Here is a 17,651-nt window from a genome sequence, read left to right as displayed (position 1 = left end):
TTATTTATTCAAAATATCAATTTTCTGCATGTTGAACTTTCCAAAAAATTTTCCAACACCTGCTAAAAAATGTGTGAAAAAATATATGTAAACTTTATAAAAATGCGATCAAAATCATTGTGAAAGGTGGAGCCACCTGGGTATTTTAATCTGCTGAACACGATTCCGGCATTTGTTTTCTACAATGGAATTTCAAATTACCAAAAAGTGCGATAAAGTTGACAGAAAATCATGATTTTCACGATCTAAAAAAATGCCCAAGTGTTTGGTAGAGGGCTAAAAGTGGTATTGAATTATGAATTCAGTTGACCAGAGATATTCAGAAACTCGAATGACAGTTTTTTTTAAGGTGGGGAAGGGGAGGGGTGACTAAAAAAAACCAACAACAAAAAACTGCATTGTTTCAAAAAAGACCCTATTTTGACTTTTGACTGAGGACTCCTGGATTATCCGCTTGCATGGCTAAGGAGCTCAAAATTTTTCGGATTAGTCGCCCTCTTGAAGTGTGAGAATCACGTTTTTTCTGTGTGTATAGTGCTGTCGACCTACTTGAAATGGCCAAGGCCAACACAGACATCGAATCGGGCAACAATAACCTATCCAACTATAAAACCACATCTAATGGAAAGAAAAAGAGACGAAGAACCAAAAGAAACAAGACCCCCACCTCCTCCTTCACTGATTCCTTCTTGAAGGAGACCAACTAGTATGTGTATTGACTCCAGTAGTAACCTGCCAGACCAGTCGAACAACCTGATATTGAACAAAAGAAAATACGGTAGGCCTTCAAATTATTTCATTATATGTAGGTATGAGTAAATTTTTCACTGTTCTTCTAGATACCGCCAGCTGAGTTGATAGCTACACAGTTAATCATAGGTACCTAACTTCATTATCATTTCATTTTTTTCAGTAAGTAATTTTTTTCTTTTCATCAAACCATAATATATGCTTCCAGGACAGACCAGGTCAGTGGCATCAATTACAAAAAGCTGGACCAGATCATGGAAACAAGAGGGCTTATTCCCCCCTAGACACAGATGACATCACTGACACCAAACTTGATAAATAGGTAGGTAGGTGGGCATTTCATCTCAAATGGTGCACACGAGCTACGTTGTCTCATTCATAGTCAAAACTCGTCTTAACAATGCTCAGCTGAAAGTAGATGCTGAACTCATTGGCTCATTACCATACACCATTGACTCGAGAATGCAAACACACGCTGCGACTCTCAAAAAATATCTAGTTCTCACCGACTCAGAACTCGAATCTAGTCACATCGATATTCTCATTGGAGCAGAATACGTTAGTCAGTCAAATTATGACTGGGAATAAAAAGTTCGTTGGAGAATATTCGTTTGGTTGGCTCACTATTGGAGCAATCAAGGTTCCGCCGCTCGAAAAGAAATGTTGTCTACTCAGCACAACTGCGCACGACGTGCTGACTAAATTTTGGGAATTCAAAGAAGGTGTAGGCGGTTGGATCGGGTTAGACGAATGAGAGTCCAAATTCGATATGCCCAACTTCAGCTAATTCTGCATGAGTTATATTGCTTCACCAAGCGGTAGTATACTGGTTTAAAAAAGGTAAAAGAAAACTCCAGGAGGGCCTTTCGCTCCTTAGAGATGTTGTCGTGGTCTCTGCCTATGAGTGGGCTACAGCTAGAAGGCAAACGGTGAGCATTTCTCCCTTGAGAGATGCTGATGAGTCTATTTGGTCATATGAAAATGGAATACCAGCTCCTGCTTCGTTCAAAATTTCCAAGTGCGTCAGTCCCAGAGACTGAGACTTAACGTGAGCAGCAGTAGGCGTTTGACAGTATACATTAGGTCCCCTGTTACATAGTTACCTACCAAGAACACATGTGAAGATGAACTAGGCAGTGTTTAACTGTTGAAGAGGCTGAAATTTCCCCCCAGCTCATTGACCTTATTTGGAATGTACTTCAGGGACGGAATAGTCCAGGCAGGGGAGACTGTACTGTTGGTAGAGCTGGTGCGTCTACAAGGGCCCATCTTAGGGGCCACCATCCGGCTGATATTCTATAACAATATCCTCATGCTGGTGGAGGCGGAGGGAGTTTATCAGCAGGTATTCTCTGACGACCTGCTAATGATACTGGGAGCTACAAGACATGTTGGTCTGCTGAGTAGTGAGTAATATATAAAATTAGTCTTGAATGAGCCTCAGGTCTTTATTAAGGGCCCCTTCGCACGTGGAGGAAACGGGTTATAATGATTCAGGAATTCGTCCACAGAGGCGTGAAAGTTGAGCCAACTCCACCCTCTCTTAAATACCCTGGCCTTATCATCGATAATAAACTGGGTGGACGTCACACCTCGACTATATAGCATTAGCTGTAAGAGAATGACGCATTTATTGCACATAATACATATGCAAATATGTATTATGTATGTATGTATGTACCTATGTAATTAAGTATACTGCACACCTTCTCGAACCTATCATGAGAAAAACCTATGGCCATTCAACAAAAAACCAAAAGATAATGTATAGGGGGCTGAGTCAGGGGTCCTAAAAGTAGGGCCATTTTTGAAAAAACCTGGTGTGCTGTATTTTTGGGATACTGCAACTTGTGCTGCAAACTCTCGGTCACCCCCATTCCCTTACTCATAGATAGCGATTTGAGTTTCTGAGTATCCCTAATCCATTAAATTAATGATTCAATACCACTTAAGTAGGTATAGCTCTCTACAAAGCACTTGGAGATTTTCAGATTGTGAAAATTGCGATTCTCCATCAAATTCGATGTAAGTAAGTAATTTTCTTTTCTTTTTGCGAAATGAATAATTTTGCAGTTTGAACTAATTTTATTTTCCATCTTTTATTTTTGAAAATCTTGTGTTTTTTTTTCAATTCAAATTGAAGACGAATTTGTAAAACTGTAGGTACGTTTTGTCTCTGAGATTTATTTTGAAATATCGAAGTTGAGCAATCGTGTATTTTTTTCGGTCGCTTAGGCCGGAGGTAAATAGATGTGATTTCTAGCTCTAGCCAGGTGGTTTGTTTACGGATTTAAACGATCGTGATGAAATAATGTACCCAGCCTATAAGTACCAAAAATACAATAGGTAAGTATATGCGTGTAATCGTTCAAGCATAGATGAAATTTTATACCCAAAGGTGATACAAACGAAGGTTTATGCCATCATTTTCGTTAATGAAAGCGTTCGTAAATTTCTCAATAAGTTATATGACAGCAAATCATGTTTAAATCTTATTGTACATACAAAATTCAAGTACCTGTCTACATAATTATTGATAAAATTTCGAATGCAACAATGTCCGGAGATTTTTAGTGGGTTTTCCCCATTAGGTAGGTATCAAGGTCAGATTGAATGCAATTAATTAAAAAGATTTTTACCGCCGAACCAAAGTGAAAATTGCGCCTTTATTGCACGTAATGCAAGTAAGTATGCATATATTATATTATGCACCTATGTAATTAGATGAAATGAAGTATACAACGTTGCGTTGAGATTAGCATTGGTTTTTTTTCTTGATAGAGCCAAATGATGGAGCCAATTAAAATCCAATTTTGACCATGGAGGTTGGTAGTACCTACTTGGAAAAATGAACAAAATCATCGTTATCATGACATTCTGTCCAACTCGAAAATAGAAGGAGCTATGGATGATTTTCAATTTCAAAAAATCGCGATGGAAAAAATGATTGCGAAAATAAACAGTACGTCGAGAAGTAAACAAACATTTTGTTATGATCATTTTTTTTTCTTACTATGAAATTTGAAAAGTTTTCGAAACTTGAAAATTGCCCATTTTTACCCCTGCCTGATTTTTATAATATTAAACAATTTTTCATTTCAAAAACTATTCAAATTTTAGAGAAAGGAAAAAAAAGATTGGAACAAAATTTGTTTATTTTTCGACGTACCTACTATTCATTTCCGCGATACTTTTTTCTATCGCAATTTTTTGAAATTAAAAATCATTCATACCCCCTTCGATTTGCAAGTTAGGCAAAAAGTCATGATAGGTGTAATTTTGTTCATTTCTCGAAGCATTATCAAACGCCATTCATGGTCATTTGGCTCTCAGATTTTGAAAACGTATTTTTCCCCTTATGTTTTCAAGATAGGTAACGCCATCGCGCAACCTTTTTTCTTACAAGTACCTACCTGATCGTATCCAAATCCGAGGTATTGCCATCCACTCAACGACACTCTGTACATACAATATACATATAAGGTCGAATTTCTCAGAGTACTTCATTCTATAGAAAAATGGGAATCTTAACATATGGAAACAAAGCGACTACTGATAGAAATTTGCTCTGTTTCTACCTAGTCAATCTGATCTAAGTAAGTTATAAATTTACATTTACATTGGGTCTGATTTGTCCAGTAGGTATGTGTGACTATTTCTCCCTTGAGAGATGCTGATGGGTCTATATGGTCACATGAAAATGGAATACCAGCTCCTGCTTTGTTCAAAATTTCCAAGGGCATCAGTCCCAGAGACTGAGACTCAACGTGAGCAGCGGTCCTTTTTGAAAAAACCGGGTTATCTGTGTTTTTGGGATACTGCAACTTATGCAAACCTTCGGTCATCCCAGCCCCTTACTCATAGGTAGCGATTCGAGTTTCTGAGTATCCCTAATCCATTGAATTAATGATTCAATACCACTTATATGTAGCTCTCTACGAAGTTTTTATCAAAGTATCATAGCTTTGGAGATATGCGCTGCTGAAGTTGAGTGCCTCGAGATAATGTGAAAATAATTGAAGCCCCACCCCCCAGCCGTCCCAGGGTTGCTGAGACCAAACTAATTGCGGATTTCTTACTTATTGGATGGGTAGACGATTAGACATTGTAAAAAAAAAATTGAGCAAAAGCGAAGAACATGACTCAAAAACGTTAGTTGAGTTGAGGTGGAATGATCCAATAAGGAAAATCGATTATTCAACTCACGATGCGATAAACCGAATGGAGATTTTCCGCAGCAAATAAATTAAGTTTGTTGAGAAATTCAATCGCTCGCGTTAATTGCCTGATTCGCGGATTCCATTTGAATAATCCTTCACTTGGTAAGTTTTCAGTAAGTTATGAATTTATATTTAGTACATAGTTAGGGTCCAAAGTTGTCTATAGCATGTGATAATGACAATTCTAATAACGAAAAAGATTTCAAATATCATCAAAAAACAAGAAATCATTTTTGTTGAAAGCAATAGGTACCTACCTACATAAATAAATATTACGACGAACTATCAGAATTTTTCATAATGTTTCTGGTAAATTTTGGCAATTGGGGCAAAAAAGTGAAAATTTTGCAATTTCTGGCAAAAAAAACGAATCTTCTGATAATTTATCAGCAAAAGAAAGAGCCTGTTTAGCAATCTCAGGTAAAAAGTGACACATGAGTGAGACTTTTTGGAATTTTTTGCAAAAACAAACACAACCTAGTCACTTTTTAGCAATTCTTGTTAAAAACTGATACTTCTCTGGAGGCGAAAAGAGAGCTTTTTTTTTTTGCTACTTTTGGCAGGAAATAAGATTTCGACAACAGTTTTAGCAAAAGGCAAGCAACTTCTTCGCAATGTTAGGATCACTATTTTGCGAAAAAAAGTAAGTAAGTAATATTTTTTTTTTGCAATTTTTGTCGAAAGTGTGATATGGTGCAATATGCCTTCACCACTTAGGTGGTTATTCTAATAATGCATCCTTAGGTCATGCTATTTATATCCCATGATGTAAAGATGATAGGGGGTGTTAGAGGACGTACTTGAAGGTTACCACCGCTACACGCCAAAAACCAAGAGTATGTAAGATCACTTGATTCCAGCTATTCGCAGTGGCAGGAGTCTCGTCAGATGATGAAGGTTAGGCATAATTCTATTTATCAGCATGTGGCAGAGATTATCTCAAGTCACACGTTCTTTGTTTTACCCCAATGAAGATTTGGGAGTAATGTGACTAGGGATAATCTGACATTTGGTTATACTTTGCAGCCAATTTGGGATCTGCCTGGGCATCGACGAATTGGAGCATGTTTAATCGGTTCTAGCGTAAAGTAAAGCAGCCATCATAGCCACTATTATTGGAGTAAGTGAAGTTTAAGGAGATGGTGAGACAGTCAGTAGTCGGTAAATAGAGACTTACATGGTGGTGCCTCCCACTAAATTAATTATAGCCTAATCTAGTTAATTGATGAAGTCATTTTATTGTAGGTTGATGACAATGATCTGACCTCTGAGACCTACAAATGTTTTAGTCCTTTTAGCATATTTAATTATAGGTGGCAAAAATATAGTTAGATAACATACCAATGTCTGTTAATTGCCATGCCATGATCAGCCAAGGTCTGTAGCACTAAGGGTACCTACCTCATTTATTAAAATGAATCGCATTTGTTACATACTATATTACAATGAACGTTGTTGAAACTTTAATAAAATAAACCTTGTACATAGTAAACTGTTATATGTTCATTTGCTATGTATTCTGTGTATGTTAGAGTCAGTTGGATTACCCAATCTTATGCCTATTCGAGCTAGCTAGGTATCAGATAAATCTCCCCGCTAAAGGGGATATTTATTAACAAAATTAATAAGGAGATCATTTGACACAAATCCACTTAGAGTAATCCATTTCCCTCTTTAACAATAAGAAGTGGTCAACTATTTTGCAACTTTTTTGGTAAAAAGTGAAATTTCAGTGTAGGTATATGACATAGCGAAAGTAGGGGTCTTTATAAAAATTATCAGCAGCATTAAAAAATAAAAAGGGCACTGATAAATGTTCAAAATACATATTAAAAAAAACAGATGTTCTTATTAGAGGTAAGGAACAACTTTTAAGAAAGTAAGTAATATTTTTTTTTTCGATTTTTGTCGAAAGTGGTCAACTATTTTGCAATTTTTTTGGTAAAAATCGAAACTTCGGCGTAGGTATGTACCTAATTTTTGGCAAAAGAGCTCAACTTACAGGAGGGTTTTTTTTTAGTGATTTTTGCTAAACATGCGCAATGTTTCGTAAATTTTTTGCAAATATCAAGACTTTTACAATTTTTGTAAAACTCGACTTTTAAAAAAAATCAATTTGATATAGTGTAATATGCCTTCACCCTCTTGGTGGTTATTCTCGGAAAGATTACCTGATTAGGGAAATCGTCATAACGTGGGAACTATTTGTACATAAATCATTATGTACATAAATCACTTGGTACGTGAATCTTACACAATACACCCATTTTATACATAGACCAGACCTGTCAATCATGTATAAAAGGGGTGAGCTGAGATCTTCTGGATTGTGGCTTCTCGCTATGAGGATTTGGCCACGAGCCTCACTTGTTTTCTATCATCTGCAGCGTAAGGTATCAAGTGGCATTGTGCTCTCATAGTGTCAAATAGGTACGTATAATCTCTCGATGAGATATTTAACTTAAGTATATTTAACCCACTCCGAGCGTGGTAATTACATATTGATTTACTCGATTATCGATGGACTAATTAACGTAACTGTATAATTATAACCTATCGTGATCAATCTACTTTGCGACTACTCGAGATGATTCTGGACATTATCGAGTAGGGTGTGCGATACGTGTGTCTATCTTAGTTCAAAGCATCCACCATAGAGTCACTATTACAAGGGTAGGCTCGGGGAAGAGGTGGAGAGACAGTCAGCAGTGTTAGGTAAGTAGAGGTACTTACATGGTGGTGTCTCCACTAATTAAATATAATATTAGCATAGTTAATTAATATTATCTGCATCCACAGGCCATGGGCAAGGATCCTGACCTGTAGATAGGTATATTTCTTAATACCTATTTGCTCACCAGTACCATTTCGTGATGGTACTGATGTCGTATGAACCACATGATCTTATATAAGATTTAAGCAGATCATTGTTCTTTGACATATGTCATATGTCAAAGAACATAGATTTACATATTAGAGCGAGAATCGATGATAGGATAATTAAACACATTAATTATAACGGAGTCGATGTCTATTGATCTAATAAAGTTTATCATCAGAATAATAATGCTAGGTGTTCATTTTATTATTATTCTAACAGTAAGTTGTTTCGTCGGATCGGATACCCTTGTCTATAGGCATTAGTAGACATTGGCTAAATTCACCCCCCTTAGGTAGTATCTCATGCAACCCCCTTATAAGTAATCACGCCGAATCATTCCATCCATTCATTCTCAGTTTAACGATAACAAATTGTTGACATTTTTTGAGGGAAAACCACAATTTTTATAAATTTTTAGGAAGAAACGAGTTTTTTTTTGGCAATTTTGAAAAAGGTAGGATTGGTTATTTGTATATTAAAGCATTTCTTTCTTCTTTTTTTTTGGCATACTAAAGCGAGATATTTGTTTTTATTTTATTCCAAAATTAGGACCAAAATTTTGAAAAATATGGAAAATTAAAAAAAAAAAGTAAGTAACTATAGTAACCAAAATTTTAAAAAAAGTGACCAAAAGTTCCTTTTAGAAACTTGGCCAGGTATGTAGTTGAAAAGTAACCGGGTACAAGCCCTGAATTAAATTGAGAAGAGTGTTTAATTACGATCCATAACGAATAAAAAAATTTAAAAATTGTTAAGTGATTAATCGTGGCGACGCTTATAGGATAATGTGTATCCTTTCTGATGTTTACTTCGTCAAATGATTTGACTAAATTATTCGTTAATTCTTCTCATGAGAATATCTACTGTTCTATTAAATTTTAAATTTCCAATTGATGAAATTACTCCAAAACTTGAATGGAATTTCAATCATTCATCATTTTTTAGAGAAATCATAACAGCAATCGTAATGTCAAATAATTCAATGAAACTACGTAAGCACAGTTTCTGATACAAGTAGACCTAATTCAAGTAGGTATCAATCATGACTAAACAATTAAACAATGAGTTATTGTTCTGAGAATTTGAGACATGAGTCATTCGTAAAGCTTGGAGAATTCGACGGATTTAAAATTAAATTGCTCGATGTTGTATTAACTAATTCAATCAATTGATATTCGATGTACTAAATTTTCAGATTCAAATAAACGATCATAAAATTACGCAAATTTCTCTAAAAGAAGCAACGAATGACGAGAAAAATGAAAAAAAGAGAAAAAAATCATTCACAGACTGATAAGTGCAAGAAAAACAAAGTCAAGAATTTTTTTAATGAAAAAAAAAGCTCTTGACTGTGTATTTACTTACTTTGTATCTGAAAATATAATTTTGATGTAAAAGTTGATGAAGTTGGAATTGGAAGTAAAACGATACAATAAGAATAATTCAAATTTAATTCAACTTCAATAAAATTTAAGTACTTTTATCAAAATTGAATTTGAAAAATATTAAAAACCAATATGTCAGGGTATATCACAATTCATAAATCTACAAAACAACGTTAACTCCTTCACAACTTCGTATGTACAACGTTGTTTTGTTTTTTTGTGTTTTTTCCTCGCCAAAAAATTTTAGATTTGTCACTATCCAGTATACACTTTTACATCCATTCGTTCCAAAATTTCATTTGTTGAAAAACACTGAAAACAAACTTCTCCGACTCCGAAAATTTGAACACACACTTGTTGGCTCAAACGCTAAAATTCGCTTCGTGTAGTTTATATTCCAAAGGTTTCTAACTTGTAATCATTTTTTCATAATTATCGATAACTTCGATAACTTATCATCATTTATTTTGATTATTTTGAATGAATGTAATAATCTGTCCAGGAATATCTACGGGTTTTTCGGAGAGCTGGTACAGTGATAAGTATACCTACATAACTACATTGCGCAGTTGAAACGTTTTACTAATATGAAATCCTAGAATATTATGATTCGCTTACACAACGACTGGTGAAACCTGTATAATAATTAGTATGTGTATGATGTTCTTCAGTGTACACGATGATAGTAAGTACATAGTAGAAATGTAATCCTTTTCAGTGTCAATGAACGGCCCATAAAATCGAATATTACCTAATAAATTCGATGTGTTTTTTTCTTCGTTTAGGTTAAAGTATTATACGATTTCGATGGTCAGCCTGGATCTGCCGAGTTAACGATTAGAAGCGGAGAAGTACTCACTGTAACTAGACAAGATATCGGCGAAGGATGGTGGGAAGGAACGGATCAAAAAGGAAACACTGGTCTTTTTCCTGCTGCATACGTTGAAGTAAATTATTATACACTCTTGTTACAGTCTACGTATTCTACGTTAAAATATCTATATATGAACGAACTCGAGATGAAGTATTCTTCGTGTACATATAGGCAGCAGATAATCAAGATTTTTGGGACGATGAATGGGACGATGATTCGGACGGAGGAGCTCCACCTTCTACGATAGCCGAATCTGTGACTAGTAGTAAACCAGCTTTACATTCCATCGGTAGTAATGCCGAAGATTCTTCAGGTAGTCTTATAGAGTGTACTTTTTTCAATACAGAGTTGGATACCTAATTTTGAAATCACAATTTTAATCGATGTTATACTTGTATTTTGTGCAGCCAAACGAGCTCCTTCGGTTAAGGTGAAACCCATAAACAAATCATCGTTCGCTAAATCAGGCAGCGATAGTTATATTACCGGTACCCTGCAGCTATCAGTGCCTGAGAGTGAGAAAGTATATATTTTAGAAAGCGAATACGGTCTTATATGGAATCCAGTCAACGAACCTTACGATTGCGCTGTTGCTTCGCCTAAAAAAGAATCTAAACTGAAAGGATTGAAGAGTTTCATCGTTTACCAATTAACTCCTTCTGTAAGATTCGTGTTTCGTTTACCATAATGAATAATGATTTATCTCAGCAGATGGACTCGTGGTTATCGAGTATTTTGTTTCACAGTTCAATAATATCCAAGTGTCTAGAAGATACAAGCATTTTGATTGGCTGCATGAAAGATTGGAAGAGAAATTCAGTCTGATACCGATCCCTCCATTACCTGATAAACAGATCGCTGGTTAATATACGAACTAGATTATTATTATCTCGTTGAACTGATGAAATCAGTAGCTAATCAGTAATTTTGCAGGAAGATACGAAGAACAGTTCATCGAGCACCGTAAAAACCAACTTCAAGCGTTCGTCGATTGCGTTTGCAGACACCCTGTACTATCTAAATGTGGCGTTTGGCAACACTTTCTCACCTGTACCGATGAAAAACGTTGGAAAGCTGGGAAACGGAAAGCAGAACGAGATGAATTGGTCGGAGCTAATTATTTCTTCGCCATCGAAGCTCCTAACCGTCCTCTAGGGTCTTTTACAGCGTAAGTGCTACGTCTACGGTTACTTGTTCGATAAAAATCTCCAATCTCCATAGTTAGATGTATTATTTCTGTTTTACAGCGAACAGGAAACCGAGAGCTTTTCGAGGTATATTCACGGTATGGACGTGGCGATTAAAAATCTATCGAATGTGGTCAACGACCAGGTGAAAAAATGGCAGACATTGTATAAACGTGAATATCAAAGAATTGGGCATTCTTTTATCGCCTACGGTCAAGCTTACGGAATGGAAGAGCAAAGTGGTAAATGATCAGATTGATTAGTATGATTTTCCTTAGAACAATGGGAAAGCAACGAAATCGGTTTTGGGGCCCCAGGAGTTCAAATCCATCAATATTTTGTACGTTCAGGGATTGTACTGAAATTTTTCTCAAAAAAAAAAAAAACTTTAGTAACCAAAAAAGCCGGAAAAAGTAACCAAAAAAATGTTAATGTAAAAAAAAGTGGCAAACAAAAAACCTTAATGCATACAAAACGACATTACATTTAATTTAAAATTACCAAAAAAAAAACAAAAAACGTAGGTAATGAAAATTTTGATAGAATTTTTTTCAGAAAACACAGAAAAAAAACATAAAAATTTAAATACCAACCATTTTTGGAAAAAAAAACTGCCAAAAGCTCAAAACAGATAATTATTAACATTTTCAAAAGTAAACCACTCGAAGATTAAAATACAAAAAGAACGCATGAAAAAAATATTGGATTCCGGAAACATAATTGAAAAATGTGTTAAACTACTGAAAAAATTGCAAAATTGAAAGAAGAGGGGGGAGGGGAATTCTACCAAAACAGGGAGGAACAAAATTTAATCTTTCGTTCAAAATCGTTTCGAAAAATCAAACACAAAAATACCAATTGTAAAATAGCAGAAATATTGACATGAGCGAGGATTTGACGAAAAAAAAATATTCGAGTGTTGAGAAATAATAAACAATAATTTGTTTTAAAAAAATTGCATAAATAAGAAGACTCATTTTAGAACGGAAAACTTATTATAATATTAATAGGAAAAGGCTGCGATGGAGGAGGGGGGGGGAGTTGCAATCCAAATTTGGAAAAAAATGATTTGTGAAAATCATTATAAAAATTTCGTGTAAGTACAAAAAAATGTACGTTGCTTCAAAAAGAAAAAAAAACCTCCATCAAAACTGTCAAAAATTGACACGATTCAAAAAACATGCAAAAAAGGCGACAAAATTATTGAAATTGAGAGAAAATAACCAGAACAGGAACCAGAGCAAAGATCAAGATCTGGAGAGAAAAAAAAAATTGTCAAAAAATAATGTTGAAAACCCTCTTTGTGATCTTCTTTCAATAAATCAAAATCGCGAAATTCAAAATAAACAAGAAAACAAAGTTTTGTAAAAATTGAAAAAGTTGAAAAAAATCACGAGGATTCCAGAATAAAAATTCAATTAGAAGTAGAAAAACTGCACCGAAAAAATTAAGGTAAATAGAGCTAAAATTAAAAAAAAAAAAAAAACATTGCAAGAATTGAAAAAAAAACTCACGAAATTCAACGACAAAATTGCGAAAACTTCACAAAAATTTAGACGCAAAAGAAAACACGAAAATTCGGGGGAAATCGTCGAAAAATTGGAAAACAGAATCTATGAGAATTCGAAAGAATAAAACTTGAAAAAAAAATCAACAAATCCTTGAAAAAATTCCAAATAAAACCAAGTCTCAAAGTCCAAAAAAACTCTCAAAAAATCGAAAAAAATCTGGAAAGAGGAGAATCCTGCAAAAATAAGGCAGAAAAATTTTTCAAGATTTGGGGCTGAATTGGGAGAAAAATTAAAAATCTCGAAAATTCTAGAAAAAAAGTTTCGCTGAAATTAAGAACAAAAATTTAGGCAGAAAAATGAATCAATAAAATTCCAAACTAAATTAATATGAAAATGATGAGAAAACTTTCGAAAATACAGTTCTGCAAAAATCATTAAGAATTCAGAACAGAGAACTCAAGAGAATTAAAATTAGATATAAATTTGGAAATACTTAAATCGAAAATTTTTCAAGGATAATCATCGAAAAATTTCTTGTAAAACTGAAGAGAATTCAACAGAGAAAAATAAAATTCGAACTTGAAAAAAAATTGCTCAAAGAGAAAAGAGAGATCAACGAATGAAAGATATCAAGATGCAGAAAAATCCACCACAAAAAGGTGAAAATAAAAAAAAACAAAGTCATAAAATCTTGAAGAAGCTTCTCTCCCTTCTCGAAAAGAAAAGATCTAAATTTAAAGGAAATTATGATTTTTGGAAGAAGAAAAACCACAATTCCACCTAGAATGAGAGCAAAAAAAAAACGCTTGTATTTTTAAAGTAAAAAACTCAAAAAAAAACTGTTAAGATAAAAAAAAAATGCAGTCAAAATTTAGGCAAAGAAATGATCACAATTTAGAACAAAACTACAGATTTGTGAAAATTTAACGTTAAAAAAAATTTGTCAAAATAGGAGAAACTTCGCCAAAATTTGAGACGAGAAAAAAATGGAAATTTCGAGAAATAATCGAAAACCTTGAAAAAAGAGAACTCGCGAAAATTCAAAAAAATCGTACCCGTCAGAATAGAGAAAAATCTACAAAAATTCAAAAAAAACTCACCAAATCAGAGAAGAAAAAAATTCACAAAATTCAAAAAAGAAGCATCGAACCGGAATAAGGATAAATCACGACTATTTGAGCAATAAAATCACACAAGCTCGAGGGAAAATTTTCATGAAAAAATCACGAAAATTCGAGGTGATAAAATTCGGAAAAAATTCGGGCGAAAAAAATCATCAAAATTTGGAGCAAAATGATGGAAAAATTATTTTGGAAAAAAATCACCACCAAAATTCAAGATGTAAAAATCAATCAAAACAGGAGAAAATCCACTAAAAACCATCGAGAAATTCCAAAATAATAATACCCATCGAAATTAAAAACCCCTTAGTACATTTCAAAAGAAAAATCATCAAAAGTGAAAAAATAAAATTCGTAACGCTGAAAAAGCAGTGACTCCATTTTTTAAATAAAAGCAATGTTTTTTTCAGAGAATTTTGGATACAATTTTGAAAAAAAGCAAACTTGTGAAAAAACTCAGAAAAAGTGACTTTTAGTGACCAACATTTTTAAAAAGTAACCGAGTACAATCCCTAAACATATCCAAAAATCAATATCAACACCAAAAAAAAAAATATAATGCAATTTGATGGAGAAAAAACCGTGTTTTTATGTTTTTCTGACCTTGAAAAAATCCCCCCACTCCTTCGAGGTTGACCTAGGAGGCTGTGATTTGTCCTGTACGTCTGTAAGGTGACCTAGATGTGCCTTTCGGGGGTTTCGACTTTTCAACCCCTCCCCATTCCTTTCCAACAGCTGTGAAAAAGTGTTTTTTGACACCTTTCACGACGAGTTTTGATTTTACGTGATCGCTAAAGCATCCTGAACATCCTTAGGGTGCCTTTTGGGGTGGGCGAGGAACGAATTATGGCACATAAGGAAAATCAGGCTTAACTTTCATTATTTTGTAGCGTTGATAATTTTCGAATTTAATTTACCTACTTTGATTCATCTGCTAGGATATTCTCGAGCTCACGTAATGGAAGCCATAAAGGAAACTGGCCATTCGTATAATGAGGTCGGTAAACTATTCGACGAGCAGCCAAAGCTCGATTGGGAACCGTTGGGAGACATGTTGCATATATATAAAGGAATTATAACCGCATTTCCAGATATTTTAACCATTCATAAGGTTCGAACTTTGACGACACATATTTTTTATTAGATTTTTTTCTTCAATTTTCACCATTATTTTTTTCTCTCTATTTTACAGGGAGCTTTACAAAAAAGACGCGAATGCGATAGACTCGCTGCCGAAAGTAAAATGGACTCTCCTCAACTGCAAGAAGCCTCTAAACGAACTGATAACGTATCTTACGCTTTATTGGCCGAAATGAATCATTTCCACGCCGAACAGTTATCCGAAATATCGAAAACCTTCAAATCATTTCTAACTCAGCAGATCGCGTTCCATAAAAAAGTACGGTTCTCATCAACTAACATTTTTCCCCCTCGATTTATCCAATGAATAAGAATTTAATTTCGTGAAAATTTTCTTTCAGATCGTCGACCAGTTGGAAAATGCTCTAAGTCGTTTCGAATGAGGTGATGTGTTATATTAAGCCTTTGTCTTATCTGTATGTAAGTGTGAATATCATGTTTATTTATATTCTTCGTCAGGTACCTATGTATTTTATATGACTGAGCGTGCAAATTCTCTCTCTGACAGTATTTAAGTCGATTTTACGTACACAACATGATAATTATTTATAATAATTCGAGTATCTACATATTAATCAGGTAGCTGGTCTATCTAACGTAATAATATTGAAAAGAAAAAAATTCTGTGATCTTCTGTGATTCAAATCATTTATAATTAAGCAATTTCTTTTTCCAAAAATTCATTTCCACTAAAATTTTTTATTTTTTTTAAAAATAACGAGTATTTATTCCCGATGATTATTCATGACAAATGTAATCAGTAAGCCATACATTAGAAAGGAAAAAAAAGTAGCCTAGAAGATTGATTCCATTTATATATGTTTTTCAATTAAACATTTCGAATGGACTGGACATCCACACATTCTATAATAATATCTTAATATGCATACGCACTTGTAAAAATATAAAATATTCTCTAGTCAACCTATTCAACTACACGTTTTTATCGATCCTTTTTTTTAAAAAAAAGGTCCACCTATTTCAATGTATAGGTACATGAAAAAAAAAAAAAAAACGTGTATGTTTGTATGTTTATGTGAACTTTTAGTACTTTGTTTCAAATGTATCTCAGAATTCAGGCGAATGCTGTTGATTTATCGTATTTTATTATCACTTGATATTTAAACACTTCTTTAAATAGAATAAATTGTATTCAAACTTTAACCATGTTCAATTGTTCCTTATATTGATCTGTTTTGATAATAGGACAATTTGGGTATCAATTAATATTGAAGAATTTTGAAAAAGTTGAGTGAGTGAGGCTGATTTATTAAAAAATTTAATAATTTTCTGGTTTTTTTTTGACAGATTGTGAGGAGGTTGCGATATTTTCTTCTTTGTTGATTTTTGTTGTCAGTCTTACTTTTTGATTTGGTTACCGAATTGAATTCCAAGTTTGTCTTTATAATATGTACCTTTTTCTTCCTTTTATGTAAATCACATATCATTTATTTAGGGGGAGAGGGGAGGTGAGGGGAAGGTTTACTTTGCAAATCGACCTTATAATCAGCAAAAGTTGATTTTATTTTTCATTTCTTTTCCTGTCAGTACCATTTTCATAATCAGTATAAAATAAAACATGGCACAGTGGCCCATTTGAACGAAACCAAACAAGATCCTCGAAACAGAAATTTCAGGTGCAGAAGTTCATTTTTAGAGTAGGTATTTCAGAAAATCTAAAAATTTCAAAAAAGTTTTTAGGGCGATTTTTATAAACTTTTTCATGAAAAATAATTTTTTCCAAAATCACCTTCAAAGCAGCTTTTTTAAAATTTTTAAATATCTAAAAATTTACCAAAAATTCTGAAATGAAATTTGGCTTTTGGAATTTCGCGTGACGAGGGTTTTAAGACATACTACTTTTCCCCATTTACAGTTTGTAATTGCATTAATTTAATTAAAAATTGATTTTCTACTTATTTTCATTTATTATTTTATCTTAAGCTAGCTCAATGGGTGATCCGGCGCAATCAATGTCTCTAGAGAGCCTCTAGGGAAACGAATTGCTCTCTATTTGCCAGAGCTGAATTTCAATTAAGGGGACAGCGGTTCCAAAAGATACCCACACTTTGATTTCAAGTGTACCCTTTGAAAAATGATCTAGGGATGCATAGTCACGTCATATCAACGAATTGTGAACAGTTTGAAATTTAAATGTTATCACCCGAGGGCCGAGGTAGGTCCACGTATTAAACGAAGACGACCCTGATCGACGACTGGAATTTTGCGAGTTGATGCTGGACGAATATCGCGAAAATGATCCCCAAATTTTTGAGAAAATTATCTGGAGTGACGAGGCTCAGTTTAAATTGAACAGATCGACACAGAAAACCATCACCTCGTTTATTGAGAAACGACTAAATCAGCACGGAGTGCAAGTGTGTGGAGGTATAGTTTGAAACAGTTCCCCAGAAATTTGAAATTGGCTTTAAAACATGGTCTTGAATTGAAAAAAGGTTCATGGACTTTGAAATTCACGCAGGAAAATTTTTTTGAACCCTTCATCAAGATCAATTTCGAGTTGAGATAACGAGGGGAAAAAATAAATTTCTAATAACCTGTGTTCAAGTTGATTTTAAATT

General features: G+C 34.0%; 1 protein-coding gene across 3 annotated transcripts; it reads left to right on the top strand.

Annotated features, from left to right (window-relative positions):
* Positions 1 to 9,520: 9,520 nt before the first annotated feature.
* LOC135842253 (sorting nexin-9-like) lies at positions 9,521 to 16,233 on the top strand. 3 transcript variants are annotated; one of them, XM_065359619.1, is made up of 11 exons: positions 9,521 to 9,639; positions 9,739 to 9,921; positions 10,022 to 10,183; positions 10,282 to 10,423; positions 10,518 to 10,771; positions 10,857 to 10,971; positions 11,044 to 11,278; positions 11,358 to 11,539; positions 14,868 to 15,040; positions 15,122 to 15,328; positions 15,411 to 16,233. In XM_065359619.1, exons 2-11 carry the CDS (start codon positions 9,916 to 9,918, stop codon positions 15,450 to 15,452), a joined length of 1,518 nt encoding a protein of 505 aa, XP_065215691.1. In that variant the 5' UTR covers positions 9,521 to 9,639; positions 9,739 to 9,915; the 3' UTR covers positions 15,453 to 16,233. The 3 variants fall into 3 exon arrangements, with proteins under 3 accessions (XP_065215691.1, XP_065215692.1, XP_065215690.1); XM_065359620.1 differs by having other exon boundaries at positions 9,555 to 9,650; XM_065359618.1 differs by having other exon boundaries at positions 9,556 to 9,921.
* Positions 16,234 to 17,651: the final 1,418 nt, after the last annotated feature.

This window comes from Planococcus citri, chromosome 4, assembly GCF_950023065.1.
Source record: "Planococcus citri chromosome 4, ihPlaCitr1.1, whole genome shotgun sequence".
Lineage (NCBI taxonomy): Eukaryota > Metazoa > Arthropoda > Insecta > Hemiptera > Pseudococcidae > Planococcus > Planococcus citri.
Note: the sequence above shows the minus strand (reverse complement) of the source record. Positions and strands in the feature narration are given on the sequence as shown.

Coding starts and splice junctions, on each gene's coding strand:
- LOC135842253 (XM_065359619.1), top strand. Junction 10,424..10,517: donor TAATGCCGAAGATTCTTCAG/GTAGTCTTATAG, acceptor TATTTTGTGCAG/CCAAACGAGCTCCTTCGGTT. Junction 11,540..14,867: donor CGGAATGGAAGAGCAAAGTG/GTAAATGATCAG, acceptor TTCATCTGCTAG/GATATTCTCGAGCTCACGTA.